General features: G+C 52.8%; 1 protein-coding gene across 3 annotated transcripts in view; it reads left to right on the top strand.

Moving 5' to 3' along the window:
• The window catches only part of LOC132824148 (proline-rich protein 5-like), a 142264-nt gene that overhangs the window by 71230 nt on the left and 46526 nt on the right, over positions 1 to 24508 (top strand). For all 3 annotated transcript variants that reach the window (XM_060838412.1, XM_060838410.1, XM_060838411.1), the window contains one exon: positions 2810 to 2858. In XM_060838412.1, coding sequence (XP_060694395.1) covers positions 2810 to 2858 — 49 coding nt within the window. The remainder of the gene's footprint in view (positions 1 to 2809; positions 2859 to 24508) is intronic.

The raw sequence follows: 24508 nt of genomic DNA, 5'->3' as shown, positions 1-24508 counted from the left end.
ACCTTCCGCCCCCTCGTGATAGACATTTCTGCCTTGGGAAAAATAATCCCTGACCATTCACTCTCTTATTACATTAGATTAGATTCCCTACAGTGTGGAAACAGGCCCTTCGGCCCAACAAGTCCACACCCACTCTCCAAAGAGTAACCCACCCAGACCCATTCCTCTGCCCTATTATCCAATATCTACCCCTGACTAAAGCACCTAACCTACATATCCCTGAACACTATGGACAATTTTTTTAGCATGGCCAATTCACCTGACCTGCACATCTTTGGACTGTGGGAGGAAACCGGAGCACCCGGAGGAAACCCACGCAGACACGGGGAGAATGTGCAAACTCCACACAGAGTGTTGTCCGAGGGTGGAATTGAACCTGGGTCCCTGGCACTGAGGCAGTGATGCTAACCACTGAGCCACCATATCAGCCCAAATTAAGGAAGCCATCGTCCCAGGTTGGTCTCGAACTACCAACCTTCCAGATAACAGCTAACCCACAGAGCCCGGTGATCGGAATGGTGCTGAGTTAGTGAAAGGATGGACAAGTCGGGAAACAGTAGCAGTGGAGGGATAGCTGAAGGTTGCATTATGGGATGGTGAATGGGAAGCAAATTGCTAAAGGTAGCATTTTTTCTTGAAACCTCTTGCAAGATATCCACCAAGCCCTCCCCACCTCTGACCCAAAGGAAAAGAGCAGAAGGATAGGCAAACAGAGGGTAAAATGATACAGGAGCACAAAACCTCACAGAGAAACCGCTAGCAAAGACCAAAACCAGCTATGTGTGTGCATTACCACAGATCAAAGTTTGTGAGAAGATATGTAGCTCGGGTGCTCGTTGTTGTGGTTCTGTTCGCCGAGCTGGGAGTTTTTGTTGCAAACGTTTCGTCCCCTGTCTAGGTGACATCCTCAGTGCTTGGGAGCCTCCTGTGAAGCGGTTCTGTGCTGATTCCTCCAGCATTTATAGTGGTGTGTCTCTGCCGCTTCTGGTTGTCAGTTGCTGTCCACTGCAGTGGCCGGTATATAGGGTCTAGGTCGATGTGTCTGTTGATAGAATTTGTGGATGAGTGCCATGCCTCGAGGAATTCCCTGGCTGTTCTCTGTTTGGCTCGCCCTATAATAGTGGTGTTGTCCCAGTCGAATTCATGTTGTTTGTCATCTGAGTGTATGGCTACTAGGGATAGCTGGTCGTGTCGTTTCGTGGCCAGTTGGTGTTCATGGATGCGGATCGTTAGCTGTCTTCCTGTTTGTCCTATGTAGTGTTTCGTGCAGTTCTTGCATGGGATTTTGTACACTACATTGGTTTGGCTCATGCTGGGTATCGGGTCCTTTGTCCTGGTGAGTTGTTGTCTGAGAGTGGCTGTTGGTTTGTGTGCTGTTATGAGTCCTAGTGGTCTCAGCAGTCTGGCTGTCAGTTCGGAAATGCTCTTGATGTATGGTAGTGTGGCTAGTCCTTTGGGTTGTGGCATGTCCTTGTTCCGTTGTCTTTCCCTTAGGCATCTGTTGATGAAATTGCACGGGTATCCGTTATTGGTGAACACCTTGTATAGGTGTTCTTCTTCATCTTTTTGTAGTTCTGGTGTGCTGCAGTGTGTTGTGGCCCTTTTGAATAATGTCCTGATGCAACTTCGTTTGTGTGTGTTGGGGTGGTTGCTTTCATAGTTCAGGACTTGGTCTGTGGTGCATTCTCCACGAAAAAGCCACACACACAGACCTGCAACGTCTGAATTCCTCAACTTTGTCTTTCCGATGTCCTTGGTGTATTTATGTGTTGAATATACTTTAGGGTCGGGTTGAGTGAATTCAGCATCCAGCCATTTTGACATCATGGGTTCAGAGTCTGCCATTGGGCCGCACCCTGCCCCTCACCCCCGTCCAGGGAATCAAAGGATCTTTCCACATCCGGCAGAGAGTTCCTGCACGATCCACCCACCTCACCTACTGTGTCCGTTGCTCTCGATGTAGTCTCCTCTTCATTGGGGAGACAGGATGTAGAGTGTTTCAGGGAACATCTCTGGGAGACACACACACAGCAATCCCATTTCCCTGGGGCTGACCACTTCAACATCCCTCCTTCCACTCCCCCCGCGCCCCCCCCACCCCTCCACTGCCAATTGGAGGAAGAACGCCTCATCTTCCATCTTGGGAGTCCTCCAACCACATGGCATCAACGTCGCTTTCATCAGTTTCCTCATCTCCCCTCCCCCCACCTTAGCCCAGGTTGAACCCTCCAATCGGCACCATCCTCTTGACCTGTCCATCTTCCTTCCACCAATCCACTCCACACTCCACTCCAACCTATCACCATCACCTACCCACCTGCATCTACCTATCACCTTCCCAGCTACCATCCCCCCAGCCCCACCTCCACCTCTCTATTTATCTCTCAGCCCCCTTCCCCACCCCACCCCACCAACCCACATATCCGATGAAGGGCTTATGCCCAGAACATCGACTCTCCTGCTCCTCAGATGCTGCCTGACCTGCTGTGCTTTTCCAGCGCCGCACTTTTCAACTCTGACTCTCCAACATCTGCAGTCCCTCACTTTCTCCAACCACACTATAAGTTCCTTAATGTTTGAGAAAAATCTGACTGTGATTTATCCGAGAGGTAACAAAATTAATAGTCATTGCTCTTGTATAACTGTCAGTCAGCATTTACAACAGGTTTGAGTTGGGATGGATCTGGCAGATTTGATGATGCACTTGAGATATACCTGCACGTGATGAATTAGTGATTACTGTACCATTCATGTACCACATCTCCCAGTGTACTGAAGACAGTACTAACTGGTATCTTTGTTTCCATAGGCAACTGCTGAAGAGCGAATTAGGTCCATTCATTACTGACTATTTCCAGGTGAGTGCACCCAATGTTTTGTGTTAAGCGATCGTCATAATCTCCATTCACCCTTCCATGACATTTTAAACAACTGAGTGTGGCACCAAGGAGCCCAAGCAGAACTGGACTTAGTAGATATCGGTGGCAAACTCTCTGCTGGCTGGAGTTACACCTGGCACAAAGGAAGGTGGCTATGGGTGTTGGAGATCAGTCATCTCAGCTCCAGGTCATCTCTGCAGGAATCCCTCAGGGTGGTGTCCAGGCACAACCATCTTCAGCTGCTTCATCAATGACCTTCCCGCTGTCATAAGGTCAGAAGTGAGGGTGTTTGCCAATGATCGCACAATATTCAGCACCATTCACAGCTCCTCAGATACTGAAGCAGTCCATGTCCAAGTGCAGCAAGCTCTGGACAATATCCAGGCTTGGGCTGACAAGTGGCCGGATACATTCTGGCCACATAATACCAGGCAATGACCATCACCAATAAAAGACAATCTAACCACCATCCCTTGATATTCAATGGCGTTATCATCACTGAACCACCCCACCCTAACCCCACCACCCCATATTAACATTCATAGGCTTACCATTGATCTTTTACCATTTGGGATTATCAGTAGCAGCAGTGATAGAAGATAAACTACAGAAATTCAGCAAGGTTGCTTGGACAGCACCTTCCAAACCCATGACCACTTTCACTTAGAAAGACAAGGACAAAATATATGTGGGAACACCACCATCTGCAAGCTCCCCTCCAAGCCAGTCACCATCATTATTAAGAAATATATCACGGGGTCAAAATCTGAGAAATCCCTCCCTAAGGGCATTGTGGGTCAACCTACAGCAGGTAGACTGCAGCGGTTCAAAAATGGCTGCTCACCACCTCCTTCTCATGGGCAAATAGAAGCTGGGTAATAAATGCTGGCCAGACAGCGATGCCCAGGTCCCACAAGTGACTCTGTGGGAAGTTAGAGAAGTGATTGCTGGGCCGCTTGCTGAGACATTTGCATCACCAATAGTCACAGGTGAGGTGCTGGAAGACTGGAGGTTGGCTAACGTGGTGCCTCTGTTTAAGAAGGGTGGTAAAGACAAGCCAGGGAACTATAGACTGGTGTACCTGACCTCGGTGGTGGGCATGTTGTTGGAGGGAATCCTGAGAGACAGGATGTACATGTATTTGGAAAGGCAAGGACTGATTCAGGATAGTCAACATGGCTTTGTCCGTGGGAAATCATGTCTCACAAACTTGATTGAGTTTTTTGAGGAAGTAACAAAGAGGATTGACGAGGGCAGAGCAGTAGATGTGATCTATATGGACTTCAGTAAGGCATTCGACAAGGTTCCCCATGGGAGACTGATTAGCAAGGTTAGATCTCACGGAATACAGGGAGAACTGTATTCGGGCGGCACGGTGGCACAGTGGTTAGCACTGCTGCCTCACAGCGCCTGTAGACCCGGGTTCAATTCCCGACTCAGGCGACTGACTGTGTGGAGTTTGCACGTTCTCCTCGTGTCTGCGTGGGTTTCCTCCGGGTGCTCCGGTTTCCTCCCACAGTCACAAAGATGTGCGGGTCAGGTGAATTGGTCAAGCTAAATTGCCCGTAGTGTTAGGTAAGGGGTAAATGTAGGGGTATGGGTGGGTTGCGCTTCGGCGGGTCGGTGTGGGCTTGTTGGGCCAAAGGGCCTGTTTCCACACTGTAAGTCTAATCTAATCTAATCTAAACTAGCCATTTGGATACAGAACTGGCTCAAAGGTAGAAAACAGAGGATGCTGGTGGAGGGTTGTTTTTCAGACTGGAGGCCTGTGACCAGTGGAGTGCCACAAGGATCGGTATTAGGTCCTCAACTTTTTGTCATTTACATAATTATTTGGATGCGAGCATAAGAGGTACAGTTAGTAAGTTTGCAGATGACACCAAAATTGGAGGTGTAGTGGACAGCGAAGAGGGTTACCTCAGATTACAACAGGATCTGGATCAGATGGGCCAATGGGCTGAGAAGTAGCAGATGGAGTTTAATTTCGATAAATGTGAGGTGCTGCATTTTGGGAAAGCAAATCTTAGCAGGATTTATACACTTAATGGTAAGGTCCTAGCGAGTGTTGCTGAACAGAGACCTTGTAGTGCAGGTTCATAGCTCCTTGAAAGTGGAGTCGCAGATAGATAGGATAGAGAAGAAGGCGTTTGGTATGCTTTCCTTTATTGGTCAGAGTATTGAGTACTGGAGTTGGGAGGTCATGTTGCAGCTGTACAAGACATTGGTTAGGCCACTGTTGGAATACTGCATGCAATTCTGGTCTCCTTCTTAGCGGAAAGATGTTGTGAAACTTGAAAGGGTTCAGAAAAGATTTACAAGGATGTTGCCAGGGTTGGAGGATTTGAGCTACAGGGAGAGGCTGAACAGGCTGGGGCTGTTTTCCCTGGAGTATCGGAGGCTGAGGGGTGGCCTTATAGAGGTTTACAAAATTATGAGAGGCATGGATAGGATAAATAGGCAAAGTCTTTTCCCTGGGGTGGGGGGAGTCCTGAACTAGAGGGCATAGGTTTAGGGTGAGAGGTGAAAGATATAAAAGAGACCTACAGGGCAACTTTTTCACGCAGAGGGTGGTGTGTGTATGGAATGAGCTGCCAGAGGATGTGGTGGAGGCTGGTACAATTGCAACATTTAAGAGGCATTTGGATGGGTATATGAATAGGAAGGGTTTGGAGGGATATGGGCCGGGTGCTGGCAGGTGGGACTAGATTGGGTTGGGATATCTGGTCGGCATGGACAGGTTGGACTGAAGGGTCTGTTTCCATGCTGTACATCTCTGTGACTCTATGGCTGTAAGTGAATTTAAACCATCATTTATAATTCCTTGCTAACAACTCTGAAGAAGGTGGTGGGGTGATACCTTCTTGAACCACTGCAGTCCTTGGAGTGAAGGTGCATCCACAGTGGTGTTGGGAGCAGAGTTTCAGTATTATCACACCGTGAATGGACAGTTCCAAATCCGAATCGTGTGATTTCAATGGAAGCCTGCAGGTCATGGTATCCCCATATTTCTGCTGCTCTTGGGCCAGGTGGTCGAGGGTACGGGATCGGAAGGGGTTGTCAAAGCAGTCTTGGGCATATTGTTACACTGACTCACCGATACAACATACACAGCCACCATTGTCTTTGAGGGCATGTGTGTTAAAGATGATGAATGAGGTGCCAGCCAAGCTGGCTGCTTTGATCTGGATGGTATTGAACTTCTTGAATGTGTGTTGGAGCTGCTTTCACCTGAGCACAGCAAGATCCCACAAATAGCCATATGATAATGCCCAGACAATTTTTAAAAGACAATTGCCAGTGGGATGTGGGCGACACTGGCTGGGTCATTATTCATTACAGATCCCTAATTGTCCAGAGGGCAGTTAAGTGTCACCTACATTTGCTGTGGGTCTGGAGTCACATGTAGGCCAGACCATGTAGGCAAGAATGTCAGATTTCCTTCCCTAAAGAGCATTAGTGGAACTGGTAGTTAATGATTCATCCTTGCTCAGGACACTGGGGAGGGCTCGATTACTTCCTACTTATCTGAGATGGGGCCTTGTTCTAATGTTTTAGTTGGAACTAGCCCCAACAGGCTACACTCCCTCTAACTATGTCTCCTCCCACTGCGGTCTTTGTATGGAAGCATCATCCTAAACCGGAGGTAGATGCTGGGATTGGCCTGTGGATTCTTTGAGCAGCAGTGAGGCTTGGTGGGATCATTGTAAATAGGTCAACTTTCCATAAGACCATAAGACATAGGAGCACTCAACCATGGCCTCATCACTTAACCCATCGAGTTTGTTCCGCCATTCAATCCTGGCTGATAAGTTTCTCAACACCATTCTCCTGCTTTCTCCCCGTAACCCCCGACCCCCTTGACACTCAAGAACCTGCGTATCTCAGTCTTAAGTATGCTCAATGACCTGGCCTCCACAGCCTTCTATGGCAATGAATTCCCTCAGTATTGCACCTGAACTGTCAGCTTGGATGATGTGAGCCAATGTGGACTTGAACCTAGAGGCAAAGTGCCACCTACTGTTTGAATTAACAATGAGCTGACAACTTGGAAGGGGTTTTTTAATCAGCACGTGTGATGAGTGAGCCTATTCTCAGCACAACTTTGCTTTGTCCTGCTACTGGGGCTAAAGACAACAGGCTGAGTACATCCCGAAAAAGGCACAGAACAGAATGCAAAGGGAATTGTCATCCCCATCTGTTACTGAGTGGGGGATATTTGTACTTTACCACCTCACGTCAACATAGTCTTTGATGCCATTATTTTCTCTCACAGCCTCTCCCATTATTTTCCATCCCTCCCCTGCTCAGAGTTATGCTGCTTCTTCCAGGATGTGGTCCAGCAAGTGGTCAAGAGGGCCAAAGGCCTGTCCCAAACTGGGCACTGGGCATGGTTGGCGTATTGCTGTCAAATCACTGCTTTGGCGAAAGAGTACGGTCAAAGACTGCTCCACCTCAGGCATCCCCAGGGACTGGGACTGGGTAATGGAAGAATAAGCAAGGGTGGGAATATAGTAGGAAGGACAGCAGGAGAAAGGAGAATGGATTGAGACAGGACAGGAGAAGGGAATAAGAGCAGGTCAGTTGTAACAGAGCCGGGGAATGGAAGCGGGCGAATGGGAGGGGACAAGGAGAACGCTGGGGTGGAGGAGAAGGAGAGGGGGATCAGCTACTCTAGCAGTTGCTTGCATGAAAATCATGGAGATGGAAGGAGCACTGTTTCCCTATCCATTCCATACCCCTGGCTCCACAAACTGACAATTCTGGTGGTGGTGCCTGACGGTGCCTTTTGCTGGTATAGACCCTATTCAGAATCAAAATACCAGGGAGAGCAAGCTTCACACTGACCAGTTGAAGGAAACGAGGAACAGTGCAGCACAGGAACTTGCCCATCGGCCCTCCAAGCCTATGCAGACGCATGGTGCCTTTCTAAACTAAAAACCTTTTGCCTTTTTGCTGACTGTATGCTTCTTTCCCTGCCAATTCATATATTTATCAAGATGCCTTTTAAACGTTGCTATAGTATCTGCCTCTACTACCACCACCTCTGGCAGTGCATTTTGGCACTTACCACCCTCTTGGTTTTAAAAAAATCGGTCTCTCTCATCTCCTTTAAACTTAATCTCTTTTACCTTAAACCTATGTCCCCTAGTAACTGACATTTCTACCCTGCATAAAAGACTCCTACTAGGTAAAAACAATGGCTGCAGATGCTGGAGACCAGATTCTGGATCAGTGGTGCTGGAAGAGCACAGCAGTTCAGGCAGCATCCGAGGAGCAGTAAAATCACCGTTTCGGGCAAAAGCCCTTCATCAGGAATAAAGGCAGAGAGCCTGAAGCGTAGAGAGATAAGCTAGAGGAGGGTGGGGGTGGGGAGAGAGTAGGATAAAGTACAATGGGTGAGTGGGGGAGGGGATGAAGGTGATAGGTCAGGGAGGAGAGGGTGGAGTGGATAGGTAGACCGAGTTTGTTTCACGACATGGTTGAAGAACCATGGTCCTCACCTTCATCCCCTCCCCCACTCACCCATTGTACTCTATGCTACTTTCTCCCCACCCCCACCCTCCTCTAGCTGATCTCTCCGCGCTTCAGGCTCACTGCCTTTATTCCTGATGAAGGGCTTTTGCCCGAAACGTCGATTTCGCTGCTCGTTGGATGCTGCCTGAACTGCTGTGCTCTTCCAGCACCACTGATCCAGAAAAGACTCCTACTATCCATTCTACCCATGCCTCTTATGATTTGTGAACTACTATAAGGTCACCCCTCATTCTTTCGAACTATGTTTGTCCAAAGTTAAAAATCGCACGACACCAGGTTATAATCCAACAGGTTTATTTGGAAGCACTAGCTTTTGAAGCGCGGCTCCTTCGTCAGGTGGTTATGAAGGAGCAGCGCTCTGAAAACTAGTGCTTCCAAATAAACCTGTTGGATTATAACCTGGTGTCGTGTGATTTTTAACTTTATCCACCACAGTCCCACACCTGCACATCCAATTATGTTTGTCCAATCTCTCCTCATTGCTAATACCTTCCAAGTCAGACAATATCCTTGTAAACTGTTTCTGTTCCCTCTCCAAAGCCTCCAGATCCTTCTGGTAATGCGGTGATCAGAACAATATTCCAAAGGCTGCCAAACTACATAGCTGCAACCTAACTTGCCAATTTTTATACTCGGTGCCCTGACTGACGAAGGCAAACATGTTGGACACCTTCTTGATCACTTTATTCTCTTGCTTTGCCACTTCCAGAAACTGTGCACTTGTACGCCTGGATCCCATCGAATGTTGATGTTACTGAGGGTATAACCATTTACTGTGTACTTTCCTCCTGCATTAAACCGTCCAACATGCATCAATTTGCATTTGTCTGGATTAAACTCCATTTGACATTTCTCTGCTCAAATCTCAGCCTTCCGTATCCTCCGACAATCCTTCTTACCGTACATAGCTTCCCCAATCCATACGTCATCCCCAAACTTACTAATCAGCCCATCTACATTCACCCCAAAATCATTTATATGTATTACAAACCATAATGTTCACAGCACTATCCCCAGCACCGACCCCAGCACCGACCCCAGCACTGATCCCAGCACCGACCCCAGCACTGACCCCAGCACCGACCCCAGCACCGACCCCAGCACCGACCCCAGCACCGACCTCAGCACCGACCCCAGCACCGACCCCAGCACCGACCCCAGCACTGACCCCAGCACAGACCCCCAGCACTGACCTCAGCACCGACCCCAACACCGACCCCAGCACCGACCCCAGCACCGACCCCAGCACCGACCCCAGCACCGACCTCAGCACCGACCCCAGCACCGACCCCAGCACCGACCCCAGCACCGACCCCAGCACAGACCCCCAGCACGGACCCCAGCACTGACCCCAGCACTGACCCCAGCACTGACCCCAGCAATGACCCCAGCACTGACCCCAGCACTGACCCCAGCACAGATCCCAGCACTGACCCCAGCACAGATCCCAGCAATGACCCCAGCACCGACCCCAGCACCGACCCCAGCTCCGACCCCAGCACCGACCCCAGCACCGACCCCAGCACCGACCCCAGCTCCGACCCCAGCACCGACCCCAGCACCGACCCCAGCACCGACCCCAGCACCGACCCCAGCACCGACCCCAGCACCGACCCCAGCACCGACCCCAGCTCCGACCCCAGCACCGACCCCAGCACCGACCCCAGCTCCGACCCCAGCACCGACCCCAGCACCGACCCCAGCACCGACCCCAGCACCGACCCCAGCACCGACCCCAGCACCGACCCCAGCTCCGACCCCAGCACCGACCCCAGCTCCGACCCCAGCACCGACCCCAGCACCGACCCCAGCGATGACCCCAGCGATGACCCCAGCACAGACCCCAGCACTGACCCCAGCACCGACCCCAGCACTGACCCCAGCAATGACCCCAGCACTGACCCCAGCACAGATCCCAGCACTGACCCCAGCACAGATCCCAGCAATGACCCCAGCAATGACCCCAGCACCGACCCCAGCAATGACCCCAGCTCCGACCCCAGCACCGACCCCAGCACCGACCCCAGCACCGACCCCAGCACAGACCCCAGCACTGACCCCAGCACAGACCCCAGCACTGACCCCAGCAATGACCCCAGCACCGACCCCAGCACCGACCCCAGCACCGACCCCAGCAATGACCCCAGCACTGACCCCAGCACAGATCCCAGCACTGACCCCAGCACAGATCCCAGCAATGACCCCAGCAATGACCCCAGCACCGATCCCAGCACCGATCCCAGCACCGACCCCAGCACCGACCCCAGCGATGACCCCAGCGATGACCCCAGCGATGACCCCAGCACAGACCCCAGCACTGACCCCAGCAATGACCCCAGCAATGACCCCAGCACTGACCCCAGCACAGATCCCAGCACTGACCCCAGCACAGATCCCAGCACTGACCCCAGCACAGATCCCAGCAATGACCCCAGCACCGACCCCAGCACCGACCCCAGCACCGACCCCAGCACCGACCCGAGCACCGACCCCAGCACCGACCCCAGCACGGACCCCAGGTCCGACCCCAGCACCGACCCCAGCTCCGACCCCAGCACCGACCCCAGCACCGACCCCAGCACCGATCCCAGCACCGACCCCAGCACCGACCCCAGCACCGACCCCAGCACCGACCCCAGCAATGACCCCAGCACCGACCCCAGCACCGACCCCAGCACCGACCCCAGCACCGACCCCAGCAATGACCCCAGCACAGACCCCAGCACTGACCCCAGCAATGACCCCAGCACAGACCCCAGCACCGACCCCAGCACCGACCCCAGCACCGACCCCAGCAATGACCCCAGCAATGACCCCTGCACTGACCCCAGCACAGATCCCAGCACTGACCCCAGCACAGATCCCAGCAATGACCCCAGCAATGACCCCAGCACTGACCCCAGCACTGACCCCAGCAATGACCCCAGCACAGACCCCAGCACCGACCCCAGCACCGACCCCAGCACCGACCCCAGCAATGACCCCAGCAATGACCCCTGCACTGACCCCAGCACAGATCCCAGCACTGACCCCAGCACAGATCCCAGCAATGACCCCAGCAATGACCCCAGCACTGACCCCAGCACTGACCCCAGCACCGACCCCAGCACTGACCCCAGCCGTGATCCCAGCACCGACTCCAGCACCGACCCCAGCACCGACCCCAGCACTGAGCCCTGCACTGACCCCAGCACCAATCCCAGCACCGACCCCAGCACCGATCCCAGCACCGACCCCAGCTCCGACCCCAGCCCCGACCCCAGCACAGATCCCAGCACCGATCCCAGCACCGACCCCAGCACCGACCCCAGCACTGAGCCCTGCACCGACCCCAGCACTGAGCCCTGCACCGACCCCAGCACTGAGCCCAGCACCGACCCCAGCACGGACCCCAGCACCGACCCCAGCACCGACCCCAGCACCGATCCCAGCACCGACCCCAGCACCGACCCCAGCGATGACCCCAGCGATGACCCCAGCACAGACCCCAGCACTGACCCCAGCACGGACCCCAGCACTGACCCCAGCACCGACCCCAGCACTGATCCCAGCACCGACCCCAGCACCGACCCCAGCGATGACCCCAGCGATGACCCCAGCACAGACCCCAGCACGGACCCAAGCACTGACCCCAGCACTGACCCCAGCACTGATCCCAGCACCGACCCCAGCACCGACCCCAGCAATGACCCCAGCACTGACCCCAGCACCGACCCCAGCACCGACCCCAGCAATGACCCCAGCACTGACCCCAGCACCGACCCCAGCACCGACCCCAGCACCGACCCCAGCACCGATCCCAGCACCGACCCCAGCACCGACCCCAGCACCGACCCCAGCACCGACCCCAGCACCGACCCCAGCACCGACCCCAGCACCGACCCCAGCACCGACCCCAGCACCGACCCCAGCATCGACCTCAGCACTGACCCCAGCACCGACCCCAGCACCGACCCCAGCACTGAGCCCTGCATTGACCCCAGCACAGATCCCAGCAATGACCCCAGCACTGACCCCAGCACTGACCCCAGCACAGATCCCAGCAATGACCCCAGCACTGACCCCAGCACCGACCCCAGCACCGACCCCAGCACCGATCCCAGCACCAACCCCAGCACCGACCTCAGCACCGACCCCAGCACCGACCCCAGCACCGACCCCAGTACCGACCCCAGCACCGACCCCAGTACTGACCCCAGCACCGACCCCAGCACCGACCCCAGCACCGACCCCAGCATCGACCTCAGCACTGACCCCAGCACCGACCCCAGCACCAACCCCAGCACTGAGCCCTGCATTGACCCCAGCACGGACCCCACCACTGATCCCAGCACCGACCCCAGCACCGACCCCAGCACCGACCCCAGCACAGATCCCAGCAATGACCTCAGCACAGATCCCAGCACCGACCCCAGCACCGACCCCAGCACAGATCCCAGCACCGATCCCAGCACCGACCCCAGCACCGACCCCAGCACCGACCCCAGCACCGACCCCAGCACCGACCCCAGCACAGACCCCAGCACCGACCCCAGCACCGACCCCAGCACCGACCCCAGCAATGACCCCAGCACCGACCCCAGCACTGACCCAGCACCGACCCCAGCACCGATCCCAGCACTGAGCCCTGCACTGACCCAGCACTGATCCCAGCACTGACCCCAGCACCGACCCCTGCACTGAGCCCTGCACTGACCCAGCACTGATCCCAGGACTGACCCCAGCACTGACGCCAGCACTGACCCCAGCACGGACCCCAGCACTGACCCCAGCACCGACCCCAGCACCGATCCCAGCACCGACCCCAGCACCGACCCCAGCACGGACCCCAGCACCGACCCCAGCACTGAGCCCTGCACTGACCCCAGCACCAATCCCAGCACCGACCCCAGCACCGACCCCAGCACCGATCCCAGCACCGACCCCAGCACCGACCCCAGCACCGACCCCAGCACTGAGCCCTGCACCGACCCCAGCACTGAGCCCTGCACCGACCCCAGCACTGAGCCCAGCACCGACCCCAGCACGGACCCCAGCACCGACCCCAGCACCGACCCCAGCACCGATCCCAGCACCGACCCCAGCACCGACCCCAGCGATGACCCCAGCGATGACCCCAGCACAGACCCCAGCACTGACCCCAGCACGGACCCCAGCACTGACCCCAGCACCGACCCCAGCACTGATCCCAGCACCGACCCCAGCACCGACCCCAGCGATGACCCCAGCGATGACCCCAGCACAGACCCCAGCACGGACCCCAGCACTGACCCCAGCACTGACCCCAGCACTGATCCCAGCACCGACCCCAGCACCGACCCCAGCAATGACCCCAGCACTGACCCCAGCACCGACCCCAGCACCGACCCCAGCAATGACCCCAGCACTGACCCCAGCACCGACCCCAGCACCGACCCCAGCACCGACCCCAGCACCGATCCCAGCACCGACCCCAGCACCGACCCCAGCACCGACCCCAGCACCGACCCCAGCACCGACCCCAGCACCGACCCCAGCACCGACCCCAGCACCGACCCCAGCACCGACCCCAGCATCGACCTCAGCACTGACCCCAGCACCGACCCCAGCACCGACCCCAGCACTGAGCCCTGCATTGACCCCAGCACAGATCCCAGCAATGACCCCAGCACTGACCCCAGCACTGACCCCAGCACAGATCCCAGCAATGACCCCAGCACTGACCCCAGCACCGACCCCAGCACCGACCCCAGCACCGATCCCAGCACCGATCCCAGCACCGACCTCAGCACCGACCCCAGCACCGACCCCAGCACCGACCCCAGTACCGACCCCAGCACCGACCCCAGTACTGACCCCAGCACCGACCCCAGCACCGACCCCAGCACCGACCCCAGCATCGACCTCAGCACTGACCCCAGCACCGACCCCAGCACCAACCCCAGCACTGAGCCCTGCATTGACCCCAGCACGGACCCCACCACTGATCCCAGCACCGACCCCAGCACCGACCCCAGCACCGACCCCAGCACAGATCCCAGCAATGACCTCAGCACAGATCCCAGCACCGACCCCAGCACCGACCCCAGCACAGATCCCAGCACCGATCCCAGCACCGACCCCAGCACCGACCCCAGCACCGACCCCAGCACCGACCCCAGCACCGACCCCAGCACAGATCCCAGCACCGACCCCAGCACCGACCCCAGCACCGACCCCAGCAATGACCCCAGCACCGACCCCAGCACTGACCCAGCACCGACCCCAGCACCGATCCCAGCACTGAGCCCTGCACTGACCCAGCACTGATCCCAGCACTGACCCCAGCACCGACCCCTGCACTGAGCCCTGCACTGACCCAGCACTGATCCCAGGACTGACCCCAGCACTGACGCCAGCACTGACCCCAGCACGGACCCCAGCACTGACCCCAGCACCGACCCCAGCACCGATCCCAGCACCGACCCCAGCACCGACCCCAGCAATGACCCCAGCGATGACCCCAGCACAGACCCCAGCACTGACCCCAGCACGGACCCCAGCACTGACCCCAGCACCGACCCCAGCACCGACCCCAGCACCGATCCCAGCACCGACCCCAGCACCGACCCCAGCACCGACCCCAGCACAGATCCCATACCGACCCCAGCACCGACCCCAGCACCGACCCCAGCAATGACCCCAGCACCGACCCCAGCACCGACCCCAGCACCGACCCCAACACCGACCCCAGCACCGACCCCAGCACCGACCCCAGCACCGACCCCAACACCGACCCCAGCACCGACCCCAGCACCGACCCCAGCACCGACCCCAGCACCGACCCCAGCACTGACCCAGCACCGACCCAGCACTGATCCCAGCACTGACCCCAGCACCGACCCCAACACCGACCCCAGCACTGACCCCAGCACTGACCCCAGCACCGACCCCACCACCGACCCCAGCACCGACCCCAGCACCGACCCCAGCACCGACCCCAGCACCGACCCCAGCACCGACCCCTGCACTGAGCCCTGCATTGACCCAGCACTGATCCCAGGACTGACCCCAGCACTGACGCCAGCACTGATCTCAGCACTGACCTCTGCACTGACCCCAGCACTGTTGTGTATCCTCAGCCAGTTCTGTATCTCGTCATCTCACTGTGGACCCCATGTGACTTCACCTTTAGTATCATCCTGCCATTAGGGACCTTGTCAAAGGACATGCTAAAGTTCATATATATAACATCCACTGCTCTGCCCTCAATGGTCACCTTGGCCACTTGTTTAAAATTCTCACTCTAGTTTGTGAGACTTGATATTCTCCCCAAAAAAACTCTGTTGCCTGTTGCTAATACGTCCATGTTTTTCCAAATGCAAGTAAACATTCCTTAAACAGCTCCTTTTAAATGTTACTAATGCTAGTTAATGGTTAACTTTAAAAAGCCAAAACCTCTTTAAGGCTGACTATCTGTCTGGGACACCTTCATACTAACTGTCGCCAATATTGACTGGACATATTCTGGGACCCTCTCCCACCGGACCGCGTGTCGTGATGTTGACTTCTTGTTTTCTGTTTACCAATGACTTTGCTTTCCAAGTTCCAGCAGTGAATAGAAGTTATTTTATGACTCATAAAGATAAGAATTTTGTTACATAGAATTAACCTGGAAATGACCATTCAGCTCATCTAAGCCATGTTAGCGTTTATCATCCATCTTAACAGCAGTCCTTATACCCACACTTGATATCTACCCTCTCATCTCCTTACGTTTCTTTTATTCACTTGTGGAATGTGGCCATCGCTGGCTGACCACTATATATTCCCTTTGCCTCTGAACTGAGTGGATTGCTAGGGTCATTTCGGAGGGGGGGTTGAAGGTCAACTCGGTCTGCAGTTCCATATGGGCCACACCAGGTAAGGATGACAGATCTCCTTCCCCAAAGGACACCAGTGAACCAGATTAGATTCTTAATTCCAGGTTAATGTTGAATTCGTTTTCCACCAGCTTCCTCAGCAGGATTTGAATTCAGGTCCCCAGATCATTGGCTGTGATTCTGGATTAGTCGGCCTAGCGATAAAACCACTCAGCCTTCACCTCCCCATTTGGGTAACCTGTTCCGAAATGTTAACAGTGGGCCTGGAGATTGGGGTCAGCAAGAAGCAAAGGCAAACGCCACTGACCCCAAAGAAAGCCTTGCTGACAGAATTAAGGATCCCAGTAACTCAGACCGTACCACCTCTCGCCATCCAGTCGACTGTCGTTTTTTTTTTGCTACGGATTCCCAGCACGAAGCCACAGCGGTTTCATATCCAAATAGCCAATCGCAACACAGCACAGACAGCCAATTGGGAAATAACACACATTGAAATCAAATCAACAGTTAGAAATTTAACACTGAGCAAAATAAAGTTTGGGGCGTACATAGGGGGTGGACGTAGAAGCTGAAATATGAGATAAAAATGTTAGAGGAAAAGGTTATTATAAAATGCTAGGCTTGATTTAATCTTAATTAATTAAAATGACACTCCACAGTATAAGATTATGAACCATGCCCAGATAGTTCAGTTAATCTTAACTTTCAGCCAGTTTCAGCTCACATCACCATTAAAAATCCACTTGCAACTCACTGAAAATGTTTTACTTCCTACGGAGTATCCATGTAAGAGAGATGTTCCCACCCAGGCCTTGCAAGAAGCAAGAAGCTTTTTTCCCAGAGTGGGGGTCTCAATTACTAGGGGTCATGAGTTCAAGGTGAGAGAGGAAAAGTTTTGGGGAGATATGCTTGGAAAGTTCTTTACGCTGAGGGTGATGGGTGCCTGGAACGCGGATGGGCACAATAGCGTGGTTTAAGATGTAGCGAGAAAGTTACATGAATCAGCAGGGAGCAGAGGGATACAGACCCTTAGCGTGGGTGGCACGGTGGCACAGTGGTTAGCACTGCTGCCTCACAGCGCCAGAGACCCAGGTTCAATTCATGCCTCAGGTGACTGTGTGGAGTTTGCACATTCTCCCTGTATCTGCGTGGGTTTCCTCCGGGTGCTCCGGTTTCCTCCCACAGTCCAAAAATGTGCAGGTCAGGTGAATTGGCCATGCTAAATTGCCCGTAGTGTTAGGTGAAGGGGTAAATGTAGGGGAATGGGTCTGGGTGGGTTGCGCTTTGTTGGGTCGGTGTGGACTTGTTGGGCTGAAGGGCCTGTTTCCACACTGTTAGTAATCTAATTTCTCAAAACAGGCAACAGGTTTAGATGAAGGGCCTGTTCCTGGGCTGTAATTTTCTTTGTTCTTTCTCTGTCATCTGATTTCACAGATTTACTGGTTCTGGGTGGGTTTGAGAGTTAGAAAGGATGTAGGGAGTGATCCACAATGCTACCTTATAATGCACCAGTGAGTCACAGACCACAAGATGCAGATTCCTACCTTAATCTGGAAGGGTGCTAAATTCCGAACCTGTGGTCAGTCAAGGAGTGCAGTCACAGCAAACTCTTGACGGTTCACTGTCAAATTCCGCTGCGAGATCTGAGCCATTACTGTCTCTGCTTCAATCACATATCCCGGGGTCGATTCCACAGCATCACAACTCACTGCGTAAAACATTACACGTACATTTAGTGTTAGTCACTCTAAACACATCGGCAGCTGGGAACAGCGTGTTTCAAGCCCACCAGAAACTTCAACAAAGTTGAACAAATGGTTCCCCTTGACTTTTAACAAAATGGTGCCACTCTGTTGGAATGAAATGGTGTTGCAAATTAGAGCATGTTTTGAATGGGAGAGGAAAACTGAGTGAAATAACATCACTGAGGAGAAAGTAAGGTCTGCAGGTACTGGAGATCCGAGCTGAAAATGTGTTGCTGGAAAAGTGCAGCAGGTCAGGCAGCATCCAAGGAGCAGGAAATTTGATGTTTCGGGCATAAGCCCTTCTTCAGGAATCTGAAGAATTCGGGCTTATGCCCGAAACGTTGAATTTCTTTGGATGCTGCCTGACCTGCTGTGCTTTTCCAGCAACACATTTTCAGCTGAAATAACATCACTGCCAGTCATTAATAGACAAAAAATAGAAAGAAAATTTATAAAAGAGATAAAAAGGCAAATCTGCCAGGCTTGATTTATTTGGATTTGAAATGGATGGTTAGCTGAGCTATCCAGTGGTGGATCATTGGACAGACTGATTAAAGAGAACCAGTTTGTGTTTGTCTTCTCTGTGGTTGAGGGTAGTGGTGGTTGCATTTTAATAATGGACGGGGATGTCTGGTGTCAGTGACGAGACCAAAGTGCACTGACAGAACTGAACCTCATCCATAACCAGGACCAGCCTTAACCCACTCCCTGTAAGCTATGAAGCCATGGAAGCTAGAGAAGTTGCATGGAGAGAAGCAGAGGCTATCAATTCAGTACAGAACGCCATTAAACCTGTCGTATTTTTCCTTTATATTGACTCTATAAGCTGGATGCTGCTGTTGGTAATAATAACAGAGGAGCCATAAACTGTTTGTATGATGCTGTTACAGCTGCTTTTTAATGATGGTGAGAAAAGTAGGGTTTGTTTTATCGTCGAGCTGTTCTGATCTTAAAAGTAAGACCGGCAGCTTGCCCTGACAGTGCCCCATGCCGAAGGGTACAACATCGGGCAGCTAGGGGTCCAGCTGACCAACAGCGTGGCTGTTCCTGTTCGGGGTGGGGCTGGGGGTCACACAGCGAGGGAAGGGTATTGGCAAGGAGAGCGGCTCGGATTAACCGGCGCAGGATTCGGGGATCCGCCTCTGTTCAAACAGTTTCACGTTTTCCGGCCTCTTTGACCCCACCAGGAGTACACCTGGCTGGACAGCGCGTGGCATTGTGGGATCGTACTTTGCGCGTTGAAAGAGGCTGCATGATTGAAATAGGTTCCCCCCCCTTGTCAAAATGGTGCCACCCAGAGCGTTGACATAAACATGGAGTTGGGTGCACCAAGTTCGACTCGCCCTCTGAGGCCCAAAGAAATTGCATGACTTTCACGGTGTGACCAAACATGTGGCTATCAGTTTGTAAATCCTTCCAACAAATGCCATAGAATCATAGTCATTGAGTTAAACAGCACAGAAACAGACCTATCGTCCATGCCGATGATATCCCAACCCAATCTAGTCCCACCTGCCAGCACCCGGCCCATATCCCTCCAAACCCTTCCTATTCATATACCCATCCAAATGCCTCTTAAATGTTGTAATTGTACCAGCCTCCACCACTTCCTCTTGCAGCTCATTCCATACACATACCACCCTCTTGTGAAAAAGTTGCCCCTTAGGTCTCTTTTATATCTTTCCCCTCTCACTCTAAACCTATACCCTCTAGTTCTGGACTCCCCGACCCCAGGGAAAAGACTTTGCCTATTTATCCTATCCATGCCCCTCATGATTTAATAAACCTCTATAAGGTCACCCCTCAGCCTCCAACGCTCCAGGGAAAACAGCCCCAGCCTGTTCAGCCTCTCCCTGTAGCTCAAATCCTCCAGCCCTGACAACATCCTTGTAAATCTTTACTGAACCCTTTTGAGTTTGACAACATCTTTCCGATTGGGAAGGAGACCAGAATTGCACACAGTATTCCAGTAGTGACCTAACCAATGTCCTGTACAACCACAACATGACCTCCCAACTCCTGTACTCAGTGCGCTGACCAATAAAAGCAAGCATACCAAATACCTTCTTCACCAGCCTATCTACGTGCGAACCACACGTAAGTAGTTTAAATGAGACATGTCCTGGGGGGTCAGTCATCTACAGAGGATGACAATAAAGCACTGCACCACCATGAACGTGGATCAACATAGGTATCCTTGGTAACCAGTGCCCTTTCAAGGCATGGTCCCCAAAGAGATCGAGACATCTACCAATGCCACTTTGAGTTGATTAACTCCCAGTTAATGCAGATCTCTGCGAATTAAAATTGGTTCAACTGAATGGTATGGTATTGACTTTTACCCCTCTGGTATTGACCATAACTGTTTCAGACTCAAAATGTTCAGAACTTTATCTCATTCTATTTTCTCTCCTTTTACCTCTCCCCAGAGTTGACTAGGGGCAAGGTTAAGTGTCTTTTTTTGAATGGGACAGCCTTGATATGTAGAGTCTAGACGTTTCCCCTCTCTTCCAGACGCAACTTAGCTTTTCAAAGTTCCTCCTGACAGGAACCTATTGACTGAGCAAAGGACAGTTAAACACCCCGGGCAGAGACAGGTTCTGGAAACAGCACTCCATTCTACCCCAAATCACACTACACCGGAATTGGGTCCTGGACGAGGGGCCCGTTGTTGAACGTCCAACTCTACTGCCAAGTGAGGCCTTCAAGTGGTCCACTGAGGGCCTCAGCTGTGGGCCTTGCTTGTTGTCACTGGGCAGAAGGGAGTCCCTCAATCTTTGATTGAGGGGCTGGACATCAGCCGGTGAAATCCGCTCCCCCCCCACCCCCCCACCTTTGTTTTTGACCCTCCACAGCTCCCTCTTGTTGCAACCCTCAAACCAATTAAATCACCTTCCTCACTTGCCCCTGTTTGGGCCCCAAACCATTTCCCATAATCCCGGGTCTCCTACGATTCTAGGCCTCTGGATGATCTTTTGGCTGTAATCACTGCCCTCTTCCATGGCACTGCTGAGAGCAGGTAGCTGCCCGCCCCTTGACTTCTATTCCGCCCGTGGCCTTGTCCGGATTTGATTGTCACGTGAATTGGCCGGTCTTCCCTGAAGTGGAGACCGTCGCCCGATCTCCAGCCGGGCGGGCGAACATCCGGTCACCACATCAAGATCCTGCCTATGGACCGTCCACAGTCGGCAGAGACCACCAGGGCTCCGCACTGGAGAATGCTGACCACTTGCTCGCCAGAGGATTTGACGCGAGGAACCAGCCGCACCTTGTTGAGCGGCAATTTCTCCCGAGATCCAACGCTACGGGAATGCTGGGAAGCTTCGGGACTCCAGGCGTGGCATGGTGGGGGGAGCAGGGGGTTCAGTGGGAGCCAGGGATTCCTGGTTGTGGTAGGCTCGGATTGGGGGCTTCTGGTTATCGGCACATGGCCAACAGCAGTGGAACTGTGGCGGGGGAGGTGGGTGGGCTTCTGGTTGCGGGGCGAGTGCGGGTCCAGCACAGGGACCCTGCAACTGCAACTCCATCATCAAGGCGGGTCCAGTGACGAAGACGTGGCATCTGAAGAGTGACAACACCAACATTGATTGGTTCAGCTCAGGCAGCAGACGGGTGACAGCCCTGGTGTCATTGGTCAATTGACTCATATTCACGGTGGAGGTGACGGAATGAAGATGGAATTTTTCAACTTTATCTCTTTATCCTTGAAGGATCCAAATGGCATCCAATTGTGACGATGGTTGAAGCTTTTCTCTGCATTGTTCACCGTAGAGTACAAGACCAGTTTTAACGGTATGAGGCAAGAACTTTCAAAAGCTGATTGGAGGCAGATGTTCACAGGCAAAGGGACGGCTGGAAAATGAAGCCTTCAGAAATGAGATAACAAGAATCCAAAGAAAGTATATTCCTGTTAGGGTGAAAGGGAAGGCTGGTAGGCATAGGGAATGCTGGATGACTAAAGAAATTGAGGGTTTGGTTAAGAAAAAGAAGGAAGCATATGTCAGGAACAGACAGGATAGATCGAGTGAATCCTTAGAAGAGTATAAAGGCAGTAGGAGTATATTTAAGAGGGAAAGCAGGACGGCATAAAGGGGACATGAGATAGCTTTGGCAAATAGAGTTAAGGAGAATCCAAAGGGTCTTTGCAAATATATTAAGGACAAAAGGGTAACTAGGGAGAGAATAGGGCCCCTCAAAGATCAGCAAGGCAACCTTTGTGTGGAACCGCAGAAAACGGGGGAGATACTAAATGAGTATTTTGCATCAGTATTTACTGTGGAAAAGGATATGGAAGATATAGACTGTAGGGAAATAGATGGTGACATCTTCAAAAGTGTCCTTATTACAGAGGAGGAAGTGCTGGATGTCTTGAAACGCATAAAGGTGGATAAATCCCCAGGATCTGATCAGGTGTACCCTAGAACTCTATGGGAAGCTCGGGAAGTGATTGCTGGGTCTCATGCTGAGATACCTGTATCATCGATTGTCACAGGTGAGGTGATGGAAGACTGGAGGTTGGCAAACGTGGTGCCACTGTTTAAGAAGGGTGGTAAAGACAAGTCAGGGAACTATAGACCGGTGAGCCTGACCTCGGTGGTGGGCAAGTTGTTGGAGGGAATCCTGAGGGACAGGATGTACATGTATTTGGAAAGGCAACGACTGATTCGGGATAGTTAACATGGCTTTGTGCGTGGGAAATCATGTCTCACAAACTTGATTGAATTTTTTGAAGAAGTAACAAAGAGGATTGACGAGGGCAGAGCAGTAGATGTGATCTATATGGACTTCTGTAAGGCGTTCGACAAGGTTCCCCATGGGAGACTGATTAGCAAGGTTAGATCTCACGGAATACAGGGAGAACTAGCCATTTGAATACAGAACTAGCTCAACGGTAGAAGACAGAGGGTGGTGGTGGTGGGTTGTTTTTCAGACTGGAGGCCTGTGACCAGTGGAGTGCCACAAGGATCAGGGCTGGGTCCACCACTTTTCGTCATTCACATAAATTATTTGGATGCGTGCATAAGAGGTACAGTTAGTAATTTTGCAGATGACACCAAAATTGGAGGTGTAGTGGACAGTGAAGAAAGTTACCTCAGATTACAACAGGATCTTGACCAGATGGGCCAATGGGCTGAGAAGTGGCAGATGGAGTTTAATTCAGATAAATGTGAGGTGCTGCATTTTGGGAAAGTAAATCTTAGCAGGACTTATACACTTAATGGTAAGGTCCTAGGGAGTGTTGCTGAACAAAGAGATCTTGGAGTGCAGGTTCATAGCTCCTTGAAAGTGGAGTTGCAGGTAGATAGGATAGTGAAGAAGGCGTTTGGTATGCTTTCCTTTATTGGTCAGAGTATTGAGTACAGGAGTTGGGAGGTCATGTTGTGGCTGTACAGGACATTGGTTAGGCCACTGTTGGAATATTGTGCGCAATTCTGGTCTCCTTCCTATCGGAAAGATGTTGTGAAACTTGGAAGGGTTCAGAAAAGATCTACATAAATGTTGCCAGGGTTGGAGGATTTGAGCTATAGGGAGAGGCTGAACAAGCTGTGGCTGTTTTCCCTGGAGCGTTGGAGGCTGAGGGGTGACCTTATAGAGGTTTACAAAATTCTGAGGGCATGGATAGGATAGATAAATAGACAAAGTCTTTTCCTTGGGGTTGGGGAGTCCAGAACTAGAGGGTATAGGTTTAGGGTGAGAGGGGAAAGATATAAAAGAGACCTAAGGGGCAACTTTTTCACACAGAGGGTGGTACATGTATGGAATAAGCTGCCAGAGGATGTGGTGGAGGCTGGTACAATTGCAACATTTAAGAGGCATTTGGATGGGTATATGAATAGGAAGGGTTTGGAGGGATATGGGCCAGATGCTGGCAGGTGGGACTAGATTGGGTTGGGATATCTGGTCGGCATGGACGGGTTGGACCGAAGGGTCTGTTTCCGTGCTGTACATCTCTATGACTCTAAGTGACAATCAGTCACCATAAGTCATCCTTCATAGCCTCCTGCATTCCCACCCCGGCCTCCCAGTCAGGCTTCAGGGCCTGATCTGTACATTTGAAGAAGGTCCACAGTGGTTTTCCCTTCATCAGCTCTCTCAGCGCGGGTTAAGACTTGACCCTGTGGAAATGCCAATAAAACGTTGTGGGGTTTGTGCCATCTCCCATTGGAGCTGCTAGGATCAGTGGAACGGGGCAGGATTAAAATTTGAGAGTGTCTTACCACAGGGGAAACAGGTCGAAAAGTGATTATTGTTAATTTCCTGTATGTTTTAACTGAAGAGGTTTCAATCTCCTGGCTATTTCTTTCCCCCCAGCTTATTTCTCCCCAGCACTTGTGCATGTAGGGGTGGGACGCAGTGAAGAAAGAACGAGGGCAGAAAATTTAATTCATATTCCACCACCAGGAAGAAAGAAACACCCGAGCAGTCAGTGACAAGCAGTGTCCTTCTAGGAGAAGTGATCTTGTGAACCATTGTGGCTGGAGCTCTTGGATTTAGCCGCAAAATTCTG

This window comes from Hemiscyllium ocellatum, chromosome 18 (assembly GCF_020745735.1).
Source record: "Hemiscyllium ocellatum isolate sHemOce1 chromosome 18, sHemOce1.pat.X.cur, whole genome shotgun sequence".
NCBI classification, from domain to species: Eukaryota; Metazoa; Chordata; class Chondrichthyes; order Orectolobiformes; family Hemiscylliidae; genus Hemiscyllium; species Hemiscyllium ocellatum.
Note: the sequence above shows the minus strand (reverse complement) of the source record. Positions and strands in the feature narration are given on the sequence as shown.